General features: G+C 49.9%; 1 protein-coding gene across 8 annotated transcripts in view; it reads right to left on the reverse strand.

Annotated features, from left to right (window-relative positions):
- Window positions 1–26850, reverse strand: part of LOC105488330 (uncharacterized) — a 95950-nt gene that overhangs the window by 50802 nt on the left and 18298 nt on the right. Inside the window, exons 2-5 of one of the 8 annotated variants that reach the window (XM_071100695.1) lie at window positions 25021–25236; window positions 22634–22719; window positions 21779–21916; window positions 15324–15992 (exon numbers count right to left, since the gene is read on the reverse strand). The exons of 3 other annotated variants lie outside the window; for them this stretch is intronic. In XM_071100695.1, coding sequence (XP_070956796.1) covers window positions 25156–25236 — 81 coding nt within the window. In that variant the 3' untranslated portion in view covers window positions 15324–15992; window positions 21779–21916; window positions 22634–22719; window positions 25021–25155. 4 more of the 8 variants (XM_071100696.1, XM_071100693.1, XM_071100692.1 and 1 more) reach the window with 4 other exon arrangements.

The raw sequence follows: 26850 nt of genomic DNA on the forward strand, positions 1-26850 counted from the left end.
GGTTTCACCTGAACCCATCCTCTCTTGAGGCTCATTTGGGTGGTTTCCAACCTTTTTCACAAATGATGCTGCAACAAATAGTCTTGCACATAAGTGAGTTCTCACAGTATGAGTGTACCTGTAGGATAAATTCCCAAAATGGGCCTTGCTGGACCAATGCTTATATGCATTCGTAATGGTGCCAATCTTGCCAAATTGCCCTACAGGCAGCAGGTACCGCCCCCAACCCACAGCTTATCATTAGGATCTTAACCAGGGTGGGTCACTGACTATTTAGGTCTGGGTTTCTTTTGGAATCAGCTCTCTGTCGGAGATCGAGAGGGGATTTCCTTCTGCAGCATGCTGGCCTTCCCGCTTCCTCCAGCCCTGGTCCAGGCCCACACTAAGCCATGCACACGTCTTGGCTTAGCCAGCAGCGAAAGGGCCTTTCCAACTTTCCTAGCCCAGCACATCTGTGCAGGGGTCTGCACAGCCACACACAGAAGCCCTGTTCATGCTTGTGACTGTCTCTCTTTCTCTCCTGCCCATTCCTCTGAAACAGTCAATAAGGATGGAGCTCCTTTGCCCCCAAACCTCTGCCACCACCACACAAATACACAAAAATCCCTTCTGAAAAATGCAACAGTAGAGCCCTAAAGGAAGAAGTACATCTTTCCATGTTTACTATTTAACAGATCCATGAGCGCCTGCTATGAAGCTGGCACCTGCTAAGTGCTGCAAATGTGACTTTTGATGTTGGCCAAGTCTCTTGACATTCAGGCCCCAGTGTCCTCTTGAGTAAAAAGGGGCATGGACTCTGAGGATTCCAAGTTTCCTTCTAGCTTCAATGACCTACCACCCCCAAATCGTGCTGTCATTGCATGTATATATCAATGGAAGAAGGCTTGGAAACACTTCCACAGACTGACTAATGATGGCAGTTGTTTGCAAGAATGACTTCAAAGAGATCAACCCGGAGAGCCCTTTGCAAGCTGGTGAAGAGTTTTGTGTGTGCGTGCGTGTGTGGTGTGTGGACGCGTGTTCAGTGAGGTCTCCCGTGACCTCCTGCCAACTACACGAAGGCTAGGTTTTGGATCAGCCAGTCCTTGTTGGAAATCCTGTTATGACCACTTCTGAAGTTTGTGAATTTGTGCCTCTGCTTGCCCCTTTGTAGAAATGGGCATCTTCACATTTCTCTCAGGTGGCTATTGTGAAAATTGAATGAGATCTTTTAAAGTGTGGGCACCCAGCAAGTGCTCAGCAAACATGATCTGACTTCCTGGGAGTGTCCAAAAGCCAGCTTCTGGGCTGCCACGCAAGGGCAAGCCAGGGTCAGGCTTGGAGGCGGACCGGCCCGGTGCCCCCCAGCCAGGCTGCTGGTGAGTCTGGCGCCACCGTGGAGCAGGGGCCCTGCACTCTCCCTCCTAGGCGTCTGGACAGGCCGGGGAGGCAGACGAGGCGGGCGAGTGACAGCTGGGAAGGTTTAATTGCTCCTCAGTGGCTTGGGAGCACCTCCCTCCCTTGCCAACGATCTGCATTTCAATGTGAGAAGAGTGGGAAGTGGGATGCTGCTCAAAGGGGTTACAATGATTAATCATTTAAAAAGCAAGATCTTAATTACAGGCCGCAATTTTTGCTATTTAAGGAGTCCATTAGTTGCCAGAAAGAAGAAGAAAAAATTATCACAGGTTATTCTCCTCGGAAAGTAGAGTGGAGGGGGGAGGGACAGCAGGGGAGGGAATCAGCTGCTGCTTCAGATGGGGTGGGGGGCAGGGGTCCTACCCCAGGAAGAGGCCTGGGCAGGAGCAGGATGGGCCCTGCCTTGGTGTGTGGGGAAGGGAAAAAGCTGTTCAGAGTCCCCTGTCTCTCCCCAACTTGGGCCTGCCTGGAATCCCACCTGTGGGTGTCCCGGGAGGCCTCCTCCTGGGCGTGGCAGCTGGTGGTCAGCCCCTCCCCACCCCCACTGACCCCTGACTCCACCCTGCTCAGGATGCAGGGTTAATTGCCAGGCCCTCCCCTCTGACCCCTCTGTGGATTTTAGTTTTGTCTGGTCTCTCAGCCCCCAGGGTATACAAAGGGGACTGGTGGGGCAACAGTGTTAGGAGTCAAATAAAAACAACCGAGCTTTAGTGAATTAATTGACTGATCCTCAGGGGACTAACAGGTCAGAAGATCAAGTCCTAGCTTCCCTAACCTGGCCACCTAGAGGTTGGGGCACACTTCTGCCTCAGAGGAGGGCACTGCTGCCTGCCCAGGAGATCCAGATCTGAGCTCCAAGCCTCCTCCTGAGCCCTGGCTGGCAGCGCGCTGGATCCTAGAAAACAGCCCCAACGACAAAGGGGGCCCCACCAGTGGCAGGCTGGTGCTGTGCGGTCAGAGACCATTCCCGGGGCTCATCCTGCAAGGAATGCCAGAAACCCCAATCCAGATTGCAGTGCGCCTGATGCTACAAGTGCCGACAAAATCAATAACTTGGATGAGTGAAAAAATGAAAAGTGTGAGCTGCAACCAGGCTTCAGGCTATCCTTGTTCCTATGATACCATATGTTTCAAACATGCTTGCAAACAAGTTGCAAAGTTTACCAGCCTACCTAGAGGAAGGGTTTATTCCCCGCCAAGCCTCCACAATATTGGGAGTAAAATAAATGAAATCTCTTGTATAAACAGTCCCTCCTGCCAGACGGATTAAATGGCTCTGTGTGTTTGAGTCTCCATCAGCCTCATCTGTTCTAACATTTAGGCCCCCAGAGGGCAGGCTGCTAAATTGGATTGAATGATAACCCTAGGGATTTGGGGGAGTGGGGGAAGAGAAGACCCTAGGCACAGACCGACAATCTGGGTTTGAAATCAAAATAACCCAACTGATTTCTTGGTGACTGTACCTTTGTCCCTGCCTCCTCCATCCTCAGACCCACCTACCAGGCTGTTGAGGGGAGGAGAGTATCTGTCCCTTTAATTGCCGTATTCCCACCTCCTGGGGTGGGAGCTGCACAAACCTACCCCCAGCTTCTTCTCGTCCCCCTATCACCCCCACCACTGCTGATTAATTACAGGGTTAGGCACCCAAAACAGGCAGTGACTAGTGCCTTTCACTGGTCACTGCCTTCAAGCCACGGTAATCAGCAGTTTTAGCCTGTCACTCTCTTGACACTCTACTTAGATCAGGAAATGGCAAACGTGATGGAAATAAGGACTTTATTAACTGTTTCCTCCTTTCCTAGTGATAGGGTGATGGGCAGGTGGGAGCTGGGCTTGGAGGATCGAGAGGGGTGTCGGACATTTGGAAGTCTTCAACCGGTTGCCACCTGGGCAGGTGATGTGCAGATCCCGGGGCGACCGTGGAGCATAGCCCCGGACTTGCTGGCCGCAACTCCACGCACGGATCTCTTGCGCAGGTCATCCAGGCCTCTCATCTGCCACTGGGGATGGGATCCCCACTCCGCCTGCCTCCGAGAACTGGCAAACATCCGCACCAGGGAAGGTGCTTTAACCCCAGGGAGTCCCCAAGGGCTTCCGGGTGGCAGGCCACCCTCTCTCCTGATAGGGCCTGTGCCCCATCGCGGCTGCTGGCCCCTGCAAATCTTTTGTGAAAATTAGGAAAGGGCGCCCTCTTGGGGCAGATGCAGGCCTCGCAGGGCACAGAGGCTTAGGAATTAGGGGAAGGCGGGATTTTAACCCAGCACAGCCCTTCAGGGGCCTTTTAAAGGTGCTGCCAGGTCCTTCCTTCCCTTCAGTCTTCACAACAGCCCCTAAAACAGGCAGGTTGGTATCTTACACATGCAGAAACTGACGCTCCCTGTTCTAGGACGTCATGCAGAAACTGACGCTCCCTGCTCGCCTGCAAAGAGCCTCGTGGGGCCTAGGACCTAGGGTTTCATATCTCCCAGGTAGACACCCCAGCAAGCTGCCACCCCACTGCCACCCCACAGAGACTTAGGATGGGATCAGGACCCAGTCATGAAGGGGGGCAGGTGACTTCCAGGCAACCCAGCCACCACCTACTGCCTTCCCCGGGGTGGCAGGTGGCAATCAGAACCTAGAGCCCCTGCCCCTACCCCCACCGACATGGAACACCCTCAGCTGCCCCGTGTAAGCCACTGCAGCCCGGGTCCAGAAGCACATCAGAGGCTCCCAGCCACCACCATGGTCTCTGATCACACGGCACCACAGTACTGCAGACCCTGCGTGACCCGGGAACCCAAGCAAGATGACATAGTCTTGCCTGTACACAGCAAACGTCCCCGCCCTGGAGCTGGCCTGTGCCCGCGCCCTCCCGCCACCCCGCCCCTTGCCACTTTTCCAGTAGGGTCAGTGGTTTTCAAGCATTGTCCCAGGAGGGTGGGGGCTGGAATCTTCACCAGGAGAAACCCAGCACCAGCCCCGGCAATGACTGGATGCCAAACAACTCCTTTTTTCATTTCTATCATATCCACAAATACTTATTGAACCAGGCACCAGGCCCCACCCAAGTGCTTGGGATCCACCAGTGGAAAAAACCAATAAATACCCTTGCAGTCTTGGAGCTGACATCCGAACTTGACTCCAAAGCATGAATAGGTGGGTTCGGCATCAGAGTTGGCTTCATGCCTTTGCTCAAATGTCACCCTGTTAATGAGGCCTTCCCTGGCCTCCTTATTTGCAATGGCAGCCCCAGCACACCCTGTTCACCTTCCTGCTTTATTCCTCACCTTCAGATCATGTCTATAGTGTACTTATTTATCTTGTTTATTGCCCACCTCCTCCACCAGAATGTCAGCTCTGTGAGGCAGGGATGGTCATGTGTTTTGTTCAGAGCTGTATATCATGATGCCTGGATCATCATGCTCAGTAAAAGGGCTCAATAAAGGTTGTTGAATAAGTCAACGACACTCAGCCTTGTTTCACTGTAGAGCTCCTTGCTATGCAGCCTCAGCTCCTCTCTCAGCTCCTCTCCCAGGCCTCGCCCACAGGTGCTCCCCTCAGGCTGTGAGGTTTGCTCTGCCCTCCTGGCTCCACCCCTCCCTATGCCCAGGATTAGTGGGAAGCCACAGTGGCCTTGGGAAGAGGATGGGCATCTGGATGCCCTAGACCTCACCCAGGCCACTGACCCTGGTCTGCCCACTGGTCCTGCCTGACCTGGTGCCGGCTTTGTGCCCACTGCCCCGGCAGTGCCCTCTCTTCCTCTCTTCCCTCCTCCCTGACACAGCAGGTGGATAGAGCCTGTGCAGCCACAGCTGCATTACCTCAGGGGGCAGCTTTCCAGCTCCTTGTGACTTGCCACCATCTCACTCCCATCTATGCTCATGGCACAGTGGACAGCTACCAGCCTGGCTCATGGCAACCTCCAGCTCCTGGGCTCAAGCGACTCCCCCTGCCTCAGCCTCCCAGGTAGTTGGGACTATAGGTGTGCACCACCATGCCTGGCTAATTTTTAAAATTTATTTATTCATTTATTTATTTTTTGAGATGGAGTTTCACTCTTGTTGCCCAGGCTGGAGTGCAATGGTGCAATCTTGGCTTACTACAACTTCTGCCTCCTGGGTTCAAGTGATTATCCTGCCTCAACCTCCAGAGTAGCTGAGATTACAGGCACCTGCTGCCACACCTGCTAATTTTTGTATTTTCAGTAGAGACAGGGTTTTACCACATTGGTCAGGCTAGTCTCGAACTCCTGACCTCAAGTTATCTGCCCGCCTCAGTCTCCCAAAATGGTGTAAAAAATTATTTTAGAGACTGAGTGTCGCTATGTTGCCCAGGCGGGTCTCAAACTCCTGGCACAAGGGATCCTTCCACATCAGCCTTCCAAAGTGCTGAGATTACAGGATTGAGTCACTGCACCCGGCCTACCATTTTCAAGCATGTTGACATTCAGGATTGGGCCTGAGCCCCTGAAACCAGCATGCAGATAGCCAGGGCAGGATTGCAATGCCCATTTTACAGAGGTGGGCCCAGAACTCACAGAATGAGGTGCATACATCTCATACCTGAGGCTTGGACCCAGAGCTAATCTCAGAAGGTTCTAGAGCCCCTTGGGCTGGGACACAGTCCCTGCTGGGGTCAGGGACCCGATGCCACCCTCTGGTGAGAGAAGTAGCCCAGTTTCTCCCTGCCCATCTCTGAAGATCCTTGCAGTTTATTCACTGGTTCATTCAACCCTCATTTTCCCAGAGACGGTACCTATCACAGAAGATTGAAACATACTCCTGAACAGGAAACTTTTCTGGGACTCAGTTCTTTACCTGTAGAAGGGGCTTAATGATAGCATATATTATTGTTAGTACTTATTATTAGTAATAGAATATAAGAGGTCATTGTGAAGAGTCACTGAGGTATGGTATATAACATGTTCTGCACAGTGTCTGGTACACAGGAAACATTCAATATATTCATTAAATAGTAGCGATTTTTATTCTGGGTCTAGGCATAGAGATGCAGCTGGGTGACAGATAGACTCCCTTGCTCTGGAAGCCTTGTGTCACCTGGGGAACCAGAGTGTCAGCATGCAGCATGCAGGCCCACCCAAGGAGGAGCCTAGCAGAGGGGCAGCTAAGTCAGCCAACGGGGTCACAAAGGTGCAAAGGCCTCCTAAAAGAAGGGACCACTAAGACCGGATACATGCTTAGGAGCAGTCCAGGAGAGGAAGGAGGGATGGCGTCTGGCCCAAAGGCACAGCAGGTGCTAAGGTGGGTCTGCTGGGGCAAGCAGAGGCAGAGGGAGGCCAGCAAGAGGCCTGTGGAAGGCCCTCTGTAAAGCTGGGACTTCTGGGGGTACTGGGGACATGGCCCAGCTGAGCTCAGAGAACGAGAGGGTAGATAGAGAAGGAAGAGGGGCTGTAGAGAAAGGTGATGGCAGAGGGAAGAGAGGGGCATGGAGAGGGGCCAGGTGAGTGGGGTGCCCTCAGGCACTGGATCAGAAAGTCTGGATGTGGGATGGGCATGGTGGCTCACGCCTGTAATCCCAGCACTTTGTGAGGCCTAGGCAGGTGGATTGCTGGAGGTCAGGAGTTCAAGACCCGCCTGACCAACATGGTGAAACCCCATCTCCACTAAAAATACAGAAAAATTAGCTGGGCATGGTGTTGGGCGCCTGTAATTCCAGCTACTTGGAAGTCTGAGGCAGGAGAATCGCTTGAACCTGAGAGGTGGAGGTTTCAGTGAGCTGAGATCGCACCACTGCACTCCAGCCTGGGTGACAGAGCGAGACTCTGTCAAAAAAGAAAAGAAAAGAAAAGTCTGGATGTGTTTACCATCTAGCAAAGGGAGGTAAAGTGATAGGGAGAGGGGTCCTTTTGTCCAACTCAAATGGAGATGCCGTATGGGCTAGCTCTGGTGCTGCAGGCAGGACCTCCATAAGCACTCCCTGTGGACCCAAGCCCTGTTCTGGGAAGAAGTTGCCCAGCTTCCTAATAGCAGTCCTCCAAGCTCTGAGCACTCTTGGGCTGGTGAGCCAGTATGGGATGAGGAGGGGGATCCCCTGGTGGTCCTCCCAGAATCCTCTCCTCCAAGAGCCAGGAGTGTCTGTCATCTACTGTGTGAACTCACAAAACTCTTCCCCAATCTGGGTCTCAGTTTCCTCATCTGTCAAGTGGACCCATTTCTTTTCTCCTCTCAGGTCCTGGTGTTGGCACACATTTAGTCTGGGGTGCTCAGCCAGCCAGCACCAGGGACTCCCTGCCACCTGGATCCCTTACTACTCCCACACTCATAGGGCCTGTGACCGACGAGTGCAGGGAAGCCATGTGAAGGGCAAGAACCTAGTTGCTGGACTGAGCAGCCTCCTGCAGACATTCTGGCCTACACTGACCTGGCTCAGCCGGGGTCAGGCTCTCTTTAGAGCTGGCAAGAGGCCCAAGCTTAGCACCTCTTCGAGAGGGTGTAGCCCATTGCCCTCCCATATCTGACAGGTCTCCTTCTGCTCCAAGAGACAGCGAGGGGTTGGAGTGTCTCTTGCTGCCTCCTTCCTGGCCTCATCCCCACAGCTGTAGCTGCACTCTCACCTCTGCCCTGAGCTTTTGTGGATGCTGAATTCATACAACATCTCAGAGGGAGAGCTCCTGGGTGGGCAGACAGATGCAAAGAGGAGATGCTCCAAGGCCTTCCTCCCACCCTGCTCTCCCAAGATTCTCCTCTGCCCTCATGTGCGAGGCCTGAGCAAGCAGGACAGGCTCCCTGGTTGAACTGATGGTCTCATCTCAGGCAGGATCTAGGTGTATAATGCGGCCTCAGGTCTGGGCTGACAAAGGATAGTCTGGTGTAACACAGAGGCCTCGTGGGACCTCAAGCAGGCTCTGGGGAAGTCAGTGACCAATGAGTCCTGAAGAGGAGGAAGCTAGAGCTAGTGACCCTAGCAGATCTCATGAATGCTCAGAGTTGGGCCCGGCACAGTGGCTCATGCCTGTAATTACAGCATTTTGGGAAGCCAAGGCAGGCAGGTCACTTGAGGTCAAGAGTTCAAGACCAGCCTGACCAACATGGCGAAACCCCGCTCTAGCAAAAAGTACAAAAAATTAGCCAGGCGTGGTGGCATGCGTCTGTAGTCCCAGCTACTTGGGAGGCTGAGGCAGGAGAATGACTTGAACCTGGGAGGCAGAGGTTGCAGTGAGCCGAGATTGTGCCACTGCACTCCAACCTGGATGACAGAGAATAGATGTCATATGGCTTAGCATGCCAAAAAAAAAAAAAAAAAAGCAGATCAGAGTTGAGTTGAGCCAACCCTGAATCCTTGCTCTTCTGCCTTCTAGCTGTGTGACCTTGGACAAGTCATTGGATTTCTCTGTGTTTCAGTCCCCTGTGCAAAGTAAAAGGCAACAGCAACACCTATTCTAAAGGGTTGATATCATGGAATAGATATAAAGTACCTGGCACAGGACTAACACTGAGTAGTTACTCAATGAATGGTAACTGTGATTATTTGTATGCCCATGGACAAGTGGCTACATGGTACTTCAGTGCTCTGAGCTATGTGACCTTGTGCAAGTTGCATACCCTCTCTGGGCCCTCTACTGAGGGACTTCAGTAGAGGAAGCCCAAGACCTCCCTTTGATGTAAGCTTTGTGATTTGTGGGCACTCTGGGATGACAGGAGGAGACTGCTCACTACATTGTTTATAAGAGCTTCAAGTCCTAGGCCCTTGGAGAGGACTGGAGGTAGAAGAAGGAGGAAGAGGGAGGGAAAAAGGAAGGGACAGAGGGCCCAAGGAAGAAGAGGATGTGAAGCAGGAGGAAGGAAAGAAAGAAGGGGAGGAGGACTGGAGAGGAAAGCAGAGGAAAGGGAGAGGAAAAAGGGGTAGGAAGGAAGAGAAGATGAAAGAGGAAGAGGAGAAAGGGGAGGAGGAAGACAGAGGAAGGGAGAGGAAGGAAAATAGAAAAGAGAAAAGGAGGAAGTACAGGAGAAAAGGAGGAAGAACAGGGTGGAAGCGAAGGGGGAGAAGAGAGAGGCAAGGAAGAGGCATGAGAAGGAAGTGTCAGCAGGGCTGGCTCGGTCACTGCAGAGAAATCCAGAAACGAGCTTGCTCCTAAGGATACCAGAAGGACCCGGGCTTGTTGGAGGCTAGAGCAGGGCTGGCTCTCTCTGGAGGGTTGATGTCCTGAGCCTGGCCCCTGGGGCTAGCAATGCCCTTCTGGATTCCAGGAAAGGACCTCTAGACCTTGAGTCACCGCCTCGTCTAACCCAGAAGAAAACAGGTTGGGTAAAAGCCGTCGGCCACTAGGTGGGCCAGGATTTCCTCCAGGAGTGCTCCCGGGGCATATGGATAGGCCCAGGAGTGCCATCCTCAGTCCCTCTTTGGCAATGAGGGGTGGGCAGAGAGGTAAGGGATGAAACAAGGGTGAAGGGCTTTTCTGGCCCTTTCCTAGACAGGCCAGAGCCGTTAGACTGAGCAGAGGGGGCCATCCCCAGGGGATCAGCCGAAGTTGGGTTCCCAGAGAGCCCCAGTACCTGGGCAGGCCAGGCAAGGCAGCCAGCCCTGGAGCAGCCTCTGCAGGCTTGGCCATGTAGTTCACCCCTCTGGCCTTCCCTGCCCCCTTTCCTGAAGGGGAAGCACAGACTTAAGTGTCAAAGACCCACTACCTTGAATTCCACTGTGAGACCTTGAGAAAGTCACTTGACTCCTTTCAGCCTTGGTTGTCTATAAGAAGGGGTAGTACTAGTACTAGAAGGACTGAGTGCAGTGATGGCAGCCCAGGGCTTAGCATGCCAATGCTTAAAGGCATAAGGAGAGGAGAGGAGGAGGTCAAGATACCTTTCCTTCTCCCTCTTCCCTCCTTCACTGTGTCCCTCCTCTGGCACAGCTGCTCTGTGTTCACAGCAGGCACGAGGACCCTGCAGGCATGCCTTCCAGCCCACTCCCAGGCTGTACCCCACTTTCCAGCTGCCTCTTGGGGTGACCCACACTCAATCCACCACCCCAGGATGCCTCTATGTCAGCAAATCCTCCAAAAATGCTTTGCAGCAGGTGAATGGAGCACACAGCGTCTTCCTGGGGTCTCCCTCGCCACCCCAGTGGTAAGCCTGGGAACCATTTGCCCGTGTGTGTCCAGGATGGGCAATGGAGGAGCAGTGAGTCCATGGCCTCTGTGAATGCCTGGGCCCCCTGGGGGACGGGGGAGCTGGGATAGGCTAGATGAATAGATCCTGGGCCCGGAAGTAGAAGGTCTGGGTCCCTGGCTGCCTAGGAGGGGGCAGGAGTCTGCCTACTTGAGGAGCCTGGGAAACCCTCTCCCAGGCAGGCCACAGGCAGGGGTGGGAAGTCAGGGCCCGCGGGGGCTTTGTGCCCTGCACAATTGCAGCCGCTCTTCTGGATAAAGGGACGGACAAAGGGGCCTTCGGAAGTGGCCACGCTGCTCAGTCCCGGGGAGGCCCCAGGAAGCCGGCTCTCACTGGCCGCCCACGGAGGCATCCTCCCCACACCCCCCACCACCCACCGGGGGGGCCAGCTGGGCCCCAGCCACCCACAGCCTGGGCAGCTGCATTGGGAGTGAAGGAAAGTTCCTTTGCCCAAGGGGCCTAGAAAGGACCAGAAGAGCCCCAAGGAGGGTTGAGTTTGGGGGTGGAGGAATGCTGCTTTCTTATTTCCCAGGACAGCAGCAGGAACTGGTGACGGAGGAGGGTGGGCTTAAGAATGGCCTTCAGGCCTCTGATGAACCATGGGGCTACTTTTAAGTCTTCTCCCATGAGGAGCCACTGGTTTGCAGACAGAATGCAGCTCCTGCAGACTTTGAAACGGCTCCTCTTCCGGACCATCCTCACATCACAGGACCCATTTCCTTAGCCAGCTGCTTTGTCAGATACAAGTCTCACCCTATAGGCACAGTACCCCAGCAAGCACCCCCAAAGCACCCCAACTCGGAATTCAGCAAGACTGGGCTCTGCAGTTCTGGCTTTGTGGCCTCAGCAAGCTTCACAATCCCACTGATCCAAGGTTTCTCCATCTCTCAAACAAGTTAGAGCTACTGCTTGTAGGATGGGGAGTGCATTAAACGAGATGCCTGGGATCAAGCCCCTGACATTCATGACGATCTGGTCTCTAAATAGTAGTTTTGTTCCTTAGGCCCAGTGTGAATGTGGAATGGTCATTAATGGCACATTAGCTGTATTCAGAAGCAGTCTTGGGCTAAGGCTTGCAGCAATCTTAGAGTATGTTGAGGGTAAGGAGATGAGGTGGTAAACACTCCTGCTACAGCATCTACCTGCCTTTTAATTTTGAAATGACTTTAGATTTATGGAAATGTTGCAGATGGTACAGTGAGATTGCCCTAACATTAACCTCTGATATTGCCATGGTACATTTGCCATAACTAAGAAATTAACATTGTTTCAACACCATGAACTAAACTCCATACTTATTTGGATTTCAGCAGTTTTTCTGGGAATGAGCTTTGTTCTAGGATCCAGTCTAGGGCACCGCATTGCATTCAGTCACCTGTGTGTCATGGATGAAAGAGCAGAAGGTCCCTTCTTCATTAGCTTTGCTCACTCCCAGAAGGAAAGGCCCGTTTCCTGGAATAGGGAAACGACCCACACAAGCCTCCTGTCCTGCTGAGTCTCCCCATCAGGAAGCGGGTTTCCTAAGCTCATCAATGCATTTAGGAGCTCCCTTCCCAGAGCTCTAGACTAATGAAGGAGTTCTGTGGCTTCTTGCTAGCGTGGAAAGCTGAGGGAAGAATGCCAGAGCAGAGCTGAACCACACAGATGGGAACTGGGACACCCAAAGCATCTGAGAGGCCCTGTGTCCCTGCTGCTTGGTACACACACACACACACACACACACACACACACACCCAAATCAGACCTTCCTGTAGCTCAGAGGGTGGTTCAGAATCCAGAACTCTTTTCCCAAACTCCAAGCACTTGAATGAGAACGAGAATGAGTCCCAGCCCATCCCCCAAGCCCACACCTGCCACTCCTCCCACAGAGCTGGTTGTGGTGCCTGGATGTGGGCACTTCTGGGTCCCAGCCCACCCTGGCAGCAAGAGTCGGCCAGGCTCCCAGGAGCAGTGGAGGGAAGGCCCCTTTGGTGTGGATGAAGACAGAACAATGCCTACTTTTTCAGGCAGCTGGCAGAGCCTGCCAGGCCCTGGGTGTCTGAATGCCCATTGGAGCCAGACACTGGACTCTGTTTCCCAGGCAGTCCCGTGCCAGCACCTGCCCCCACCCAAAGAGAAGGAGCCTTTCTTTCCTGCTGGCCAAGGCCAAGGCTCCCAAAAGAGCATCAACGGCAAGAGGGGCTGACCTTTGTTCAGGAAACGGGTTTCCTGGCCACCCGCACCCCACCTCCACTTGGGAACCTTGGAGCTGGAAAGGGAAGTGTGTATAGAGGCCTCCCTTCCCCTCTGTGAGTCTGCCCTGCTCCCTCCAGACCCTGAAGCTGCAGGACGGCCAGCCGGCCTTGGCAGGCCGCCTCCCTGCCCCCACCCCACCCCACCTATTCATCAAGGGCTCTGAATGCTGAAGACCTTCACAAGGCTCATCCTGTTGGCCTTGAAAGGGACTCACATTGAAGACTGCTGCAGGGTGTGTTTGGAGGGAGGGAGGAAGGGATTCCAATTGAAGTGACTGTGCCCACTTGGAAGGTTGCAGAATTGAGACCCACAGAGGTGCCTGATGATGAGCCCAGGCTCCCCAGCTAGGGGAGGAACATGGATTGTGTCTCCAGACAGCAGTTCAGGATTTGAGTTGCATATGGCTCCCAGGCCATTTGCTCTAATGATTCACACCACTAGTTCTGTGTAAGTACGTGAATCAAGGTATCCTCAAGGGGCCTTGGATACTGCTGGGGTTATTTGCTATCCAATACTGACAGTTCCATTTGGGGCCCATGGACGAGCAAGTGCAGAGCCAACTGGGATTTCTGGAAAGCCTGGGACTCACCCAGAAGACAGCCTCAGAGACATTTTGGTGTGGCTGTCCGGAAAGCCAGGCTGTGGGGCATCCTCTTCCATCAGGCCAGCTCTGGGAGATTCCTAAGCCTGAGAACTGAGAGCAGCAACACCCCTCCCTGACAGCTCCATCCACTCACCCCTCGGCCAGAGAGAGGGAGCAGGGGTGGACCTTGTGCCTGTCACACACAGTGCTGACACATACAGAAACATATGCAAGAGACACGAGATCCCCTCACCAATAGATGCAGGGAGACACAAAGATGAACACACACACACAAGCACACAGCAGACAATGACTGTTGGATCTTTATCATGGGCCCTGTGACGTGTGCCTGGCCCTGATCATCTCATTTAATCCTCACACAACACACAAATGTACACAAAATGGGACTTAAGCAGAGAGACCAAGACACACATATTGGAAACCCAGAGACAAATACCTTGGCCGGGCGCGGTGGCTCAAGCCTGTAATCCCAGCACTTTGGGAGGCCGAGACGGGCGGATCACGAGGTCAGGAGATCGAGACCATCCTGGCTAACATGGTGAAACCCTGTCTCTACTAAAAAATACAAAAAACTAGCCGGGCGAGGTGGCGGGCGCCTGTAGTCCCAGCTACTCTGGAGGCTGGAGCAGGAGAATGGGATAAACCTGGGAAGCGGAGCTTGCCGTGGGCAGTAGGCTGAGATCTGGCCACTGCACTCCAGCCTGGGCAACAGAGTGAGACTCCGTCTCAAAAAAAAAAAAAAAAAAAGACAAATACCTCACAGACTCAGACACACAAAAAGGACAACCAAACCATGGACCCACAAAGGTAAACACACCAGTGATGTCCCAAGGGCCAGGAGGTAGGACAGAGCCAGCCAGGGGCAGGCAGGTGCTTTGTCTGTAGAGAATTTAAAAGTCATCATGCTTTTGATTATCAACTTGCGCTGCAATTCCTTAACTGCGTCTGTAAAATGATGCTCCATTCCCCTCCCCAAATTATTCTGTTAATTCTAACCTGTTTTATTCTGACTTTTTATTGGGGTAAAGTATGCATAACATAAAATTTACCATCTAACTGCTTTTTCAATGTGATGTTTTCTATGATTTTTAAGTGTACAATTCGGTGGCATTAAGTACATTCACGATGTTGTGTGACCATCACCACGATCCAGGACTTCATTATCCTGAACAGAAACTCTGTACCTATTAAACAATAACTCTCCATCCCCCATCTCCCAATTGCTGGTAACCTCTATTCTACTTCTGTTTCTGTGAATTTGCCTATTCTAGGTACCTCACATGAGTAGAATCATACATTTGTCTTTTTGTGTCTTAAACTGTTTATTTATTTTTATTATTTATTTATTTATTTATTTTTGAGATGGAGTTTTGCTCTTGTTGCCCAGGCTGGAGTGCAGTGATCTCGGCACACTGCAACTTCCGCCTCCCAAGTTCAAGCAATTCTCCTGCCTCCGCCTCCCGAATAGCTGGGATTACATATGTAGGCTTCAAATGTGCACATTTATATTACTTATCCTTTAGTTAACCTTGTGTTCTACATGAAAGTTAATTCCAAGAACTCCTGGCTCCGCTGTTGGCCCCTAGACAGGTTTTGATGGTTGGAATCTACCAAGTCACTTCAGGTGCAGCCTGTGTCTCCAGGCCCTAGCTCAGTGATAGTGAAGTTGTAGAACAGAACTTGAATTGTTTAATTTTATTTGTGACTAAAATTTAAAACTGTGAATCAGAGAGCAAGCTGTGAAGCTGCAATAGTTTTTGTTTGGAAAATGCAAATTTTACATTATATAGGGAATATTTTATTGAATTTGAACAATGTGTTTAAAAAAATTGAAGTCTCTTTGCAGATTGTTAGTATTTTAGTCTTATTTAATTCTAATGTAATGTTATTCATTACTGGGACAAATCAATATGTAAGTATATTTCCCCTCTTTGTTTAAATAATGTAATTTAAAAGTATTTGCCCATTTTTTCCCTTTTTGAACTATAATGACTATTTCTTATTTTATTTATTTTTGAAATGGCATGAGTTTATATAGGAAATTCAATAAAAGAAAATTTTGGCTGCCTGCCATTTATTGTTATTCATTTCATGATTACTACTGCCAATAATTTTGTCTTATAGAAGAGGGGTAGTGTTAAAAATCTGCTCAGGGTATATGCTAGGTACCCCGAGATACGTGTGCGTGTACACACACACACACGCCCACGTGCACCATCTGCTAAGTGCCCAAGTCCGCTGGTCACGAGTGGGTGGGTCTCTCCAGCCAATAGCAGTACCGGTGGTGGGAGGGTGGGTCCCAGAGTGGGCGCTGGCGGACAAGGTGGGGTCGGGAATGGAAGGCAGAAAGGAATAGAAGAGGATTCAGGGCCCAGCGAAGGTCCTGAGCGACAAAGGCCGCCTCTGTCGCCTACTCCTGCCCCTTGCCCGGTCTCTGCTGCACTTCCGAAATCTACCACGAGGTGTCACTGTGGCAAAGGGATCCCCGCCTCCGGACGCTTCCGAACCCGCTCGGCGACGTTTGCTGAGCGCACTCGGTGCCAGGAGCCGTGACTGGCCCTGGGGAGTCCAGACAAATGAGGTACAGCCTCTGTCCCTGAGCACCTCACAGCCTGGCGGGAGGCTCACAAGGAGATCCAGTTGTGTACAGCCTGGCGGTGAACAAGGACGTGGAAGGGCGCTCAGAAGCGGCTGGGTCCAGAGGGCCTTTAGTCCCAGCAGGAAGAGCGCAGGCTTTCCCACGAGGCCCATCAGGGAGCCCAGCAAAGTCTGAGCGGACGTGTGCTCAGAAAGGCGCTCTGTGTGCTATTATTTGTGTTTTTAAAAAACGAAGGAAGGGTGCAAAATAAAGACTATACATTGTGAGTGTTCATAGGATATATCTGGAAGATATTTTAAAATGGGGGACATCAGTGTCCTCAGGAAATGAGATTCGTGGCTAGGCAAAGGGATGGGGAAACTTTCACTGCGTGTATTTTGTTCATTTTGAGCCATGGGAATGAATCACCTTTCTGAAAAATACATGAAACAAAAACTATTAAATTAAAATGTGTAAAGTCTTTATAATAAAAACAAGTCAGTTAAGATCATTTCAACTGTGTTGTGTAGGATGAGCTGGAGAGACCTTCAGAACTGGGCATTGGTCCTGGGGAGGAGTTGGAGGAGACCTGGCCTGGTGGGGAGGTGGGGTGTGAGCACAGCGCTGGGTTCTCCAGCAGTGATGACAGGCACAGGGCTTGGCTTATGGATTTTTCTAGGGCAACAAAAATATAAAGGCATGAAAAACAGAAGTATCCAGATTTTTTAATGGAAACTACAAAATCCAAATGAACAAATGTTTAATTAGATGTCTACAGAATGGAACTCATGCCAACCAGCCAATTGTCACATAATTCACAGAGCAGAATGTGAGTGTGTTTTAATAGGTTTGATATGTTGCAGGCAGGGAAGTCCAGTGGGGGATCCCCAGGACCTGCCTCCATTCTATACTTCCAGGGCTGAAGCCAGGCACCAGGGAGGCTCAGAAATCACATCCCATACCAGGAGCAAGTTTCTGAGGTTTGGATACTCCTAGACATCCTCATGCCACAGCCCCCTCCTGCCCTAAGTGAGGAGTCAGAGCACACCAGGTTGAGGGCAGCCTCCAGCAGTGGGGCTCTTTCAAGGGTGTGTGTGTGGAGCAACAGTGGTGGGACAGCATCAGTGAATGTAAACTACACCACAATGGTCAAGCCCACTCCCTGGACAGAAAAGGAAGCTGAGCCCAGAGCAAGGCAGGGACTGCCCCAAGGCCACACAACCAGTTAGTTGGTGCACTGAGACTCATCCTGCCCACTCTGGCTCCCAGATCTTGGTGGCCTCCACTGGATCACATTGATGCCCTGCACACCCTACTCCTGAAGCCAAGAGAGGACCTTCAGGGACCTCTTGGCCTTCCTCAGATAGCACTGCCAGCTATTCATGACTCCAGAGGATTATGTGGTGGGATTTAGGAGAAACTCCACACCCCAGGCCTTGCAAATGGCTGTGCCTCCTGGGGAGAGGAGTGGAGGGGAGGGCCTGTCCAGGCTGCTGGACATTTGCCAAGTCTCAAGGCACAAGCCTGTGAGTTGGCCTTCCTGTGTCACAATTCCACCTCGCCACAGCAGGCCTCCATCACCAGCTCACCCCGCCCCACAATCCTGGTGCATGCAAAGGCATCTGGATTCCCAGGCCTGATTACATAAAAATTTAAAACTTACATGAAGCAAAAAATACCTCATATGAAGGTAAATGAAAAGTGACCGATGGAAGAAGATGTCTACAACGTAAGTAAAAGAGGAGTGATATATATAATACGTAAAGAGTTCTTATAAGTTAATAATAAAAAAAATATGAGTAACCCAACAGGAGGCAAGGGTCCAATGAGTAATAGCAGGAAAGGAGCTTTGCAGGAAGAGCTGGACATGTCTGAGGGTAAGTGTCCTGGGAAAAGTTGAGAGGAGGAAGCTTATTCTCTCCTGGTAGGCACAGAATCAGAACTGAACCATCTGTCTATTATTTCTTTATGACTGAGAGGCATGAATATTCCCTATACGTCAGCTCAATGGAAAACACACACACACACATACACTCACATATATACACACACACACATACACCCCTAAGCAAATGTCCTCCTGAGAGCCCCTCTGTGAGTCTTCTAAGATGTTTCAGGCCCACAAAGGGACTCTAGGAGTGAACCATGAATCCTATGAGTAACAGGTGAGCTTGAGGCCTGGCGGGACACTTGTAACCTCCCTACCTCCACTCCTTCCTTCTCCTTCCTAATAGAATCCCAGGCAGCCACCCCATCGCAGGCCCAGCAAAGGATTCATGATTGGACCAGACCACAGATTTTCAAGAGGAGCAGCGGCGTCCCACAGGGTGTTACATTTTTGTGGGACATAATTTGTAATGGTGGGGGCACTATGGATATTTGGTGAGCAGGGATCGAGGTTAGAATTCCTGACAGTTGGCCGGGCGCAGTGGCTCAAGCCTGTAATCCCGGCACTTTGGGAGGCCGAGACGGGCGGATCACGAGGTCAGGAGATCGAGACCATCCTGGCTAACACGGTGAAACCCCGTCTCTACTAAAAATACAAAAAAAAAAAAAACTAGCCGGGCGAGGTGGCGGGCGCCTGTAGTCCCAGCTACTCCGGAGGCTGAGGCAGGAGAATGGCATAAACCCGGGAGGCGGAGCTTGCAGTGAGCTGAGATCCGGCCACTGCACTCCAGCCCGGGCTACAGAGCAAGACTCTGTCTCAAAAAAAAAAAAAAAAAAAAGAATTCCTGACAGTTGCACATAGCAAAACTTTGGCCTGAACCCCACATGACTTTCAAATGTTCCACTGGACAGGAATATAGGTGAAAAATCTGAGCCTAGAATCTAATCTCACATGACATATTAACAGAAAGGTTTTTTTGCAAGACTTTCATATATATTGAAAACATACTGCAGCAAACCGCCACTGTGCACATTGAGGAGGCCTATGCTTTGTTTCATTGGTATCTTCCCAAGAGTTACCACCTCAACACAATCATGTCACTAGTAGCAGTGTTACCACTGGCGCTTTGGTCACCAAAAAACCCATCTGTATTTGCCTGTATCCATTGCTGCTGCATTCATGGAGCTTTTAGGTGCAGGTGAAAGCATCTGATTGTTTCATTATGCTTTCTAGAATACTTTTGCCTGAGCATGTTTCTTGAAATATACTTTATTAATTATATATTTCCTTTTGTTTTTCTTTTAGAGTTAGGTCATTGCATTGCTATTTTCGCAATTACATGTGTAAGTAGGTCCCACTTCTACAGATTTCATCAGGATAGCAATATTTGTTATGAGAAGGGAACCCTGAGCCTGATGGGATCGAGAATGGCTGGTCTGAGCCAGATGGCAGATGGCACTCCCCTGGTGATGACTATGGGTTTGTGGATTGGGCGGAGCAATTTTTGGCATCTTCACTCTTTGGCATGAACAAGGAGGCAACAACACGGGCCTGATGGCTATTGGCAGCCATCTTGTGCTCATGAGGGAAATGTTCCTGAGGATAAAGCCAACGTGGAGAACAGAGGTGGGGGACCTGGATCTTTGGTGATGTCACCGAGCCCTGATGCTACGGCATCTGAGGATACCCTGCCTCTGCATCTCCAGCCCTGTGAGGTAAATGTTCTTACAAGAAAAACAGTGGCAACCAACTGTTAGGTTCAATGGCATGAATGGTTTGGGTTAAATGGCACTACTGCCCCGGTTTCCCTTTCAGAAAAAGGGATCCTGGTGAGCATGGATACAGCTTCCTCTTACAGTGATGCCAACATGGCCATTCATGTTTCTGACCACTTAAAGGCCACCTTTAAAGGCCAGACGTCAGAGAAGACAGTAGCAGCTGCAGTCTTCTTCCTGCTATAGGCTTCTCTCCACCTCTGAGAAATGTTCATGGGGCTCAAAGTGAGTGGGGCAGAAAGGCTATGAATCTAGGTCTCCATAGGAGCTCAAGGCTGAGTATCCACTGTGTAAACCAAGAGTGGACCCAAGCCACAGAAAAGCCAGCCTGGCGGAATCCTGGCCTGTTGTGCACATCTGGAAGACATGCAGGAACTACCCAGTCCAGCTCCCTGTGTATCAGTCAGGGTAGGCTATGTTATGGTGACAGCAACCCTCCAAACCTCAATGACTTAAAGAAACTATGTTTCATTCCCACTCCTATTTACATGCCCATTGAAGATGGGCAAGAAGCCTCTGCTCATCCAAGTCACTCAGGGATGCAGGCTGCAGGGAGTTCCATATTGACCCATACGCCCACCATTCCTGGGAACAGAAGGAGAGCACAGCAAACCCCAAACTTACTGTCCTTTAAGGCTTCTGCTGAAAAAGTCACATATCTCTTCCCCACATGTTTCATTGGTCAAAACAAGTCACATGGCCATGCCTGCCTTCACCAGAGATAGGTGCATACTCCTCCTGCCAGGAGGGCCAGTAAAGGAGAAGACACTGCATATGAGGACAGTATACAGCCTCCTGCACCTGATTTGTGGTCATCTATGTGGTCACCCTGATTCTACCTGAGCTCCCAGAGGACCTTTCCATGACAGCAGGTCTGACTGTGCTGGCCCCCATATGAGGGCCTTCAGGGGACCTCGTCCCTGACCAGAGAAAATGCAAACCTTCAGCATGGCCATCAAAACCATTCATGGGGCCAGGCACGGTGGCTCACATCTGTAATCCTAACACTTTGGGAGTCCAAGGCAGCCAGATCACTTGAGGTCAGGGGTTCGAGACCAGCCTGGCTGACATGTTAAAGCCCCATCTCTACTAAAACTACAAAAAATGAGCCGGGAGCCGGGCATGGTGGTGCATGCCTGTAATCCCAGCTACTTGGGAGCCTGAGGCAGAGGTTGCAGTGAGCCGAGATCGTCCCACTGCACTCTAGCCTGGGTGATAGAGCGAGACTCTGCCTCAAAAAAAAAAAAAGAAAAGAAAAAGAAGAAAAAAACCACCACAGTCTAGCCTCTATTTACTTCTCCAACTCCTCCCTCTTTATTTGCTACTCACTCACTGAGCCATAAACATTTAGCAAGTGCTTCTGTGTGGTGCTGACCACTGTGCAAAATGCTGAGCATGAAAGGATATACATCCTTGTGAGTCCCTTAAAAGCCCGGATCACCTCTTCTTCATACCCAAAGACTCTCAGCAGCAGCAGCCTGCCATGTGTTAAGAAAGAATGAGACAGCTCTGTACGTGCTGATATGGGACCACCCTTAAAATAGAAGTGAAGTTTAAAAAAGCGAGATGCAAACCAGCCATAGTGACTTGCATCTGTAATCCCAGCTACTCTGGAGGCTGAGGTAGGAGGATTGCTTGAGGCCAGGAGTTCAAGACCGCCTGGGCAACACAGCAAAACCTCACCTCACTACCCCCTTAAAATAATTTTTTTTAAAAAATTAGCCAGATGTAGTGCCATGCACCCATAGTCCCAGCTACTCGGGAGGCTAAGGCAAAAAGATCCCTTGAGCCCAGGAGTTTGAGACCAACTTAAAAACAAAAGTCGGGGGCAAGATGTATAACAGGGTGAATAGTGTGCTAACTTTGTTGCACAGTGTGATTGAACACATGTGGAATATCTCTGGACAGATACAAAATAAACTGATATTAATAACTGCCTGTGAGGTGGGGAACCCACCCCAAGGGACTGGGGGATCCACCTAAGAAACTTACCTTTCTTGTCTACCCTTTGTTTAGTTTGAATATTTTACAATGTGCTTTAAAAAAAAGAAAAAGTCAGAGCCTGGTGCAGTGGCTCACACCTGTAATCCCAGCACTTTAGGAGGCCAAAGCAGATGGATTGCTTGAGGCCAGGAGTTGGAGACAAGCCTGGACAACATAACAAAACCCCATCTCCACTAAAAATACAAAAATTACCTGAGCACGGTAGTGTGTGCCTGTAGTCCCAGCTACTTGGGAGGCTGAGATAGGAGGATCACTTGAACCTGTGAGGTGGAGGTTGCAGTGAGCCGAGATCGCACCACTGCACTCCAGTCTGGGCAACAGAGCGAGACTCTGTCTCAAAAAAAAAAAAAAAAAGAAAGAAAGAGAGAGAGAGAGAGAAAGGAAGGAAGGAAGGAAGGAAGGAAGGAAAAAAAGAGAAAAATGTTGTAGTATATGCTATTTTAACTTGGTTTTATTTTACACTTTCCTGGTAAAGATTCAAACAATAGACAAGGATATAAATGAAAAAGTACATGTGTCCCATCCCTTACCCTCTTCCCCCTGCCCCAAACCCAGCTCCTGGTTGCCCGTGCTCAGCTTCTTGTCACATAGGCAATGTGTGCACTGCACTCAATTCCATCTTAGGTGTGCACTGCAGGAGATATTCTCTTTTTATGCTTTTGTGAAATTTTTAATTTTTCTCAACAAGTGTATTGTTATGGAAATAAGAAAAAAATACATACTTTTCAAAGTGCTCTGAATTAAGACAGGGCTTGAGGCTCCTGCCTTCCTCCTCCCTTCAACTTGGGAGAAACAGGCTTGACACTACCCCCGACCCCACTGCCATCCACACCATCCCTGCCACCTCAGTTTGGGAAGTGACTGGGCGGCAGAAGCAGTCTTTCTAATTCCAGAAAAGGCCTCCAGTTCCATGTTGAATAAAATTCAACATAAGTCCCTTCCTCACCTCCTCCTCTGACCTCATCACCTCAACCCTCCTCTCCCTTTCCAAGCATCTGCCAACCAGGCCTCCTTTCGGATGCCAGAGTAGTACCACAAAGAAGAAACCTGTTGCCCTGTTGATTTTTCAGAGGGACTCAACCCAGGAATTTTCCTCTGTCTTGTTCTTCAACAGGAAGTCTCTAGAAATGGATCTGAAATACAGCAAAGGAAGAAAGGGAAGCAACTTGAAAAATCCCTCTTTCACGTAGATGTCAGGTTAAAAACGACTGGCCTTGTTAAAACCGCACCTTAATGAGGCTCCTTCCCAGCCTAATTGTCACCATGGCAATGACCCCTGGTGGCCATCTTTAATTAACTCAGTCAGAGTCACCAAATGAGCTCCTCCAGCAAATTGCTCACTAGCCCAGGCAGTCACGCGGCCCCTCCTCTGTCCTCTGCCCTCTCTCTTCTGGCACGGGTGATGGGACAGAAAATTCTCAGCTCTGGTTTTCCTCTCTACCTGCTGGTTCTCCTTGGCATGGCCAGGGAGGGACTCAGACACTGGTAATAATAATAAAGTAATAACAATACTAGTGTTATGCTAAGCACTTTTTCTGTATTATCTCATTTAATTTTCACAGTAATCCTAGGAGGGATGCACTATCATTATCCTTTTTTTTTTTTTTTTTTTTTTTTTTCTGATGAGAAAACTGAGGCACAGAGAGACTCAGTCAGTCAGAGGCAGAGCTGGAATTTAAACCCAAAGTGTCTGGCTCCAGAGTCACTATGGTAGTCCCTCTGCTAGAGATGAAGCTCACAGGGTCTCCTGCTTCTTCTGCAGCACAATAAAGACCTGGAATTGCTTCCATGCCCACTACTTTCCAACTGTATGACCTTGGGCTACTCACTTCACAATTCCGAACCTGGTTCCTCATCTGGAACAGGGAGGGTCATTAAAGTGGGCTGAGGGTGGATCAGGGGCATGAACAGCCTCATCAGTTCTGTTCAATAATGACCCCCCATCTCCACCAGAACCTTCCTGTTTGTAGTCACCCTGGTGTGGCTTTAGAAGCAAGTTGGCATGGAGGTTAAGAGACAATAAATGAGGCCAAATGTTGTGGCTCATGCCTATAATCCCAGTATTTTGGGAGGCCAAGGCAAGTGGATCGCTTGAGCCCAGGAGTTTCAGACCAGCCTGGGCAACATGGTAAGACCCCATCTCTACTATATATATATATATATTTAAATATATAATAGATCTATTTTATATATTATATTTTATATAGTATATGTAATATATATTATATACAATTATACATTATAATATATTATACATAATATATCATATATAATAGATATTGAATATATTAAATATATCTATTATATATTAAATTTATATATTTATATAATATATATCATATTAAATATATGATATATGATATATTATAATATATAATGTTATATATTAATTATATAATATATTATATATTAATAATATATTAATTATATTAATAATATATTAATTATATACACTATATTATATGTAAATAACAGAAAGGACCTCTGTGAGGCCATATCGAAAGGTCAATTATCAATCCTCATCTTTCTTGGCCTGTCAGCATATTGGATACTTTTGATCTCTCCCTTGTTCTTAAGATACCTCCACTGCCCCCAACCCCCAGCCTCAAGGACATCACTTTTTTTGTTCTCTCCTTCTTCAAAGACCCTCCCTCCCAGTCTCCTTTACTGATTTTCTTTAATTTCTTTCTCTAAAATGAAAGTACTCCAGTGTTCTGCCCCTGGAACACTTTTCTTCTTTGTACTTTTACTCTCTAGTGATCTCATCTTGCTGCATGGTTTTAGATAAGACCATAAGCTTACCTCTCCCACATTAATATCTCCAGCCAGAACCTCTCCTCTGAATGCCAAGTTTATATGTCCAGTTGCCTACTATGCTATCCCCTTTGGCTATCTAGTAGATCTCTCAAACTTAACATGTCCAGAAACAGCTTCAGATCCCCATCCCCAAAACTCTACTCCTCCTTCAGCCTTCCCCAGTTCAGGAAATAGAAACTCCATCCTTCCAGGTGCTCAACCTCAAACCCCCAGGGTCATCCTTGACTCCACTATTTCTCTCCTGCACACCCCTCTAATGTCTCAGCAAATATAAGCAGTTCTATCTTCAAAACATCAGAATTAAGCCAGTTCTAACCCATCCCTGCCATCCTGATAGGCAATTAAGGTGGAAGAAGGAGACAGGGGCTAGATCATTGAGGAGGAGGGATCTCTTAGCTCTAGCAAGAACTTTTAAGTTTTAATCTGAATGATATGGAAAACCATATGAGTACTTTACATAGGATCAGATTTGCCTCTTGAAAAGACCATTCTGGGTACTGAGTGGAGAATGGATTGAGGCACCAAGATGAAAAGTAGTGAATCCTGTTAAGTGGCTATTAAGGTTTTGCGGAATGATCATGGCGTGGACTACTTCCCTTCCAGGCTGAATCTCTCACCTGAGATGGGAGGAGGCCGTCTCAGAGGCGGAAAGGCTGACCCAGGATGTGCCTGAACAAGTGAGCTTCTGTCGGTGACCCCAACGGAGGCAGCCCCAGTTTCAGCACCACTGGGAGGACAGCTCCCATCTCGCCTCAGAACCAGAGAATCCAGAGCCTCTGCACTGAGGCCAGTCCTGCAGTCTTGGGGTCCAGCGCCCTCTCAGAGACTGGCAGCTAGAAGAAAAAGGCGAATGCCCTTTCTCTGAAGACTTCTGTTTGCTACCCTTCATAACGGAGATAACGATGCCGCCACACCGCCAAGCCAGACCCTTACGGATTTTAGGGGTCACCAGTGGAAGGGGAGACCCAAAGCAAACCCTCTGAAAATAGTGTCTGTCGTAGACACCGGAGTTTATTTCCCCGACTTCGGAAAATTAAAAAAGATGCCAGGTGTGCAGTTGGTTGGGGAAAAGGGCGTTTCTGCACAGCTTCTGTTAGCCTGCACTGCTCTGTTGTATATCTGCTGACAAAGCTCCCAAGAACTAAGTTGCTTCTCTGAGAGCTGGACAGTTTAATCATTCCAGACCCAGTGCAGATTTTCTCCCACCAATGGCAGAGTTTCTCTAGGATGGGGTAGTGAGAGGCCCGCCCTCTACTCCTGGCCCTCCTGGCTCTGCCCTCTCTAACTGAATCTAGTTTCCCCTGATCACTTTTGAACTGGATTGATTTTTTAATCTGGAGCCCATCAGGATTCCTCTTTCAGGAGTTGGGGGATGCCACTTGGGGTCGGTGGCCTGGGGAAGGCTTGCTGTGCCGCTTCTGGCTCCTAAAGGTGCTGTCAGGAGGGTCAGAGAAGATGGGAAGGGTCTCAGCCTTCTCACTCAGAAATGACCTTTGGGTTTCAGAACCCTAAAGAGGAGCTTTCTCTCAGCTTCCCTATGAGAGGGGAAAGGGAGCAGCAAAGACTCTGACTTTGACCTTAGGGACACCCCAGACCACAGTGGGAACCCACCCTGTCATAGCCATCTGCTCCACAGTGCTACACCCTCCATTTCTGCCATTGCCCAGGTCCACATGGGCACCCTGTGCCCACCTAGCTTCCCTGCACTAGGTGGGGGCTTGATCCTTAGGCACGCTTCATCCTGGAAATGTCCCTTAAATGGGCCAGGCTCCAACTTCAGAACTACCCTGCTCTAAGGGACATCATAAGGTAGATACAGAAGTTGGGGGATGCCAGGACTAGGTTTTTGGTGTGAAGGCAAGGCCAGACCAGACCTAGAATCAAATCCCATCCCCTTCTCTTTTTGCTCCCTCATTATGTGACCTGGGGTAAGTCACTTTTCACTTCACCGCTCCTGGACTTAGATTCTAAACCTAAGTAGCTCCTCCCAAGGGGCTGCTGTCAGGAGTCACTGAAACAAAAGTAAACTTCTGATCAATGCCCCATAATTGGCCCTCTGTTGATAAAATATGAATGCCTTTTCTGGAAAAGGGATACGTGAGGAGGCTTCATAGAAGTAAGGGAGACTCCCCCTTCCGCCAACCAGCCCATATCCTGTATCTTTCTAGACTCCTGCAACCTTCAATGGGGACTGGGCAAATATGCTGCCATCCAAAAAGTGAGGCCCCGAAGGTCATCTGTCCTGACCAGGTTCCCACTTCAGTTCCTCAGACCAAGACCCCAGGTGAAGGAGACCTCTCCTCTCAGCCAGAATTATCCTGTGTGACTCTCCTCCCTCCTGGGGTCCCAGTACTCCATTTTAGGAACTTCAAAAGGGGCCTGAGGGACAACAGGAGGCTTCCAGTTGGCTGCCCCAGGAACAAGGGCATCCACTTCCTTTCATCAAG

The sequence above is a fragment of the Macaca nemestrina genome, chromosome 7 (genome assembly GCF_043159975.1).
Source record: "Macaca nemestrina isolate mMacNem1 chromosome 7, mMacNem.hap1, whole genome shotgun sequence".
In the NCBI taxonomy this organism is placed as follows: Eukaryota; Metazoa; Chordata; class Mammalia; order Primates; family Cercopithecidae; genus Macaca; species Macaca nemestrina.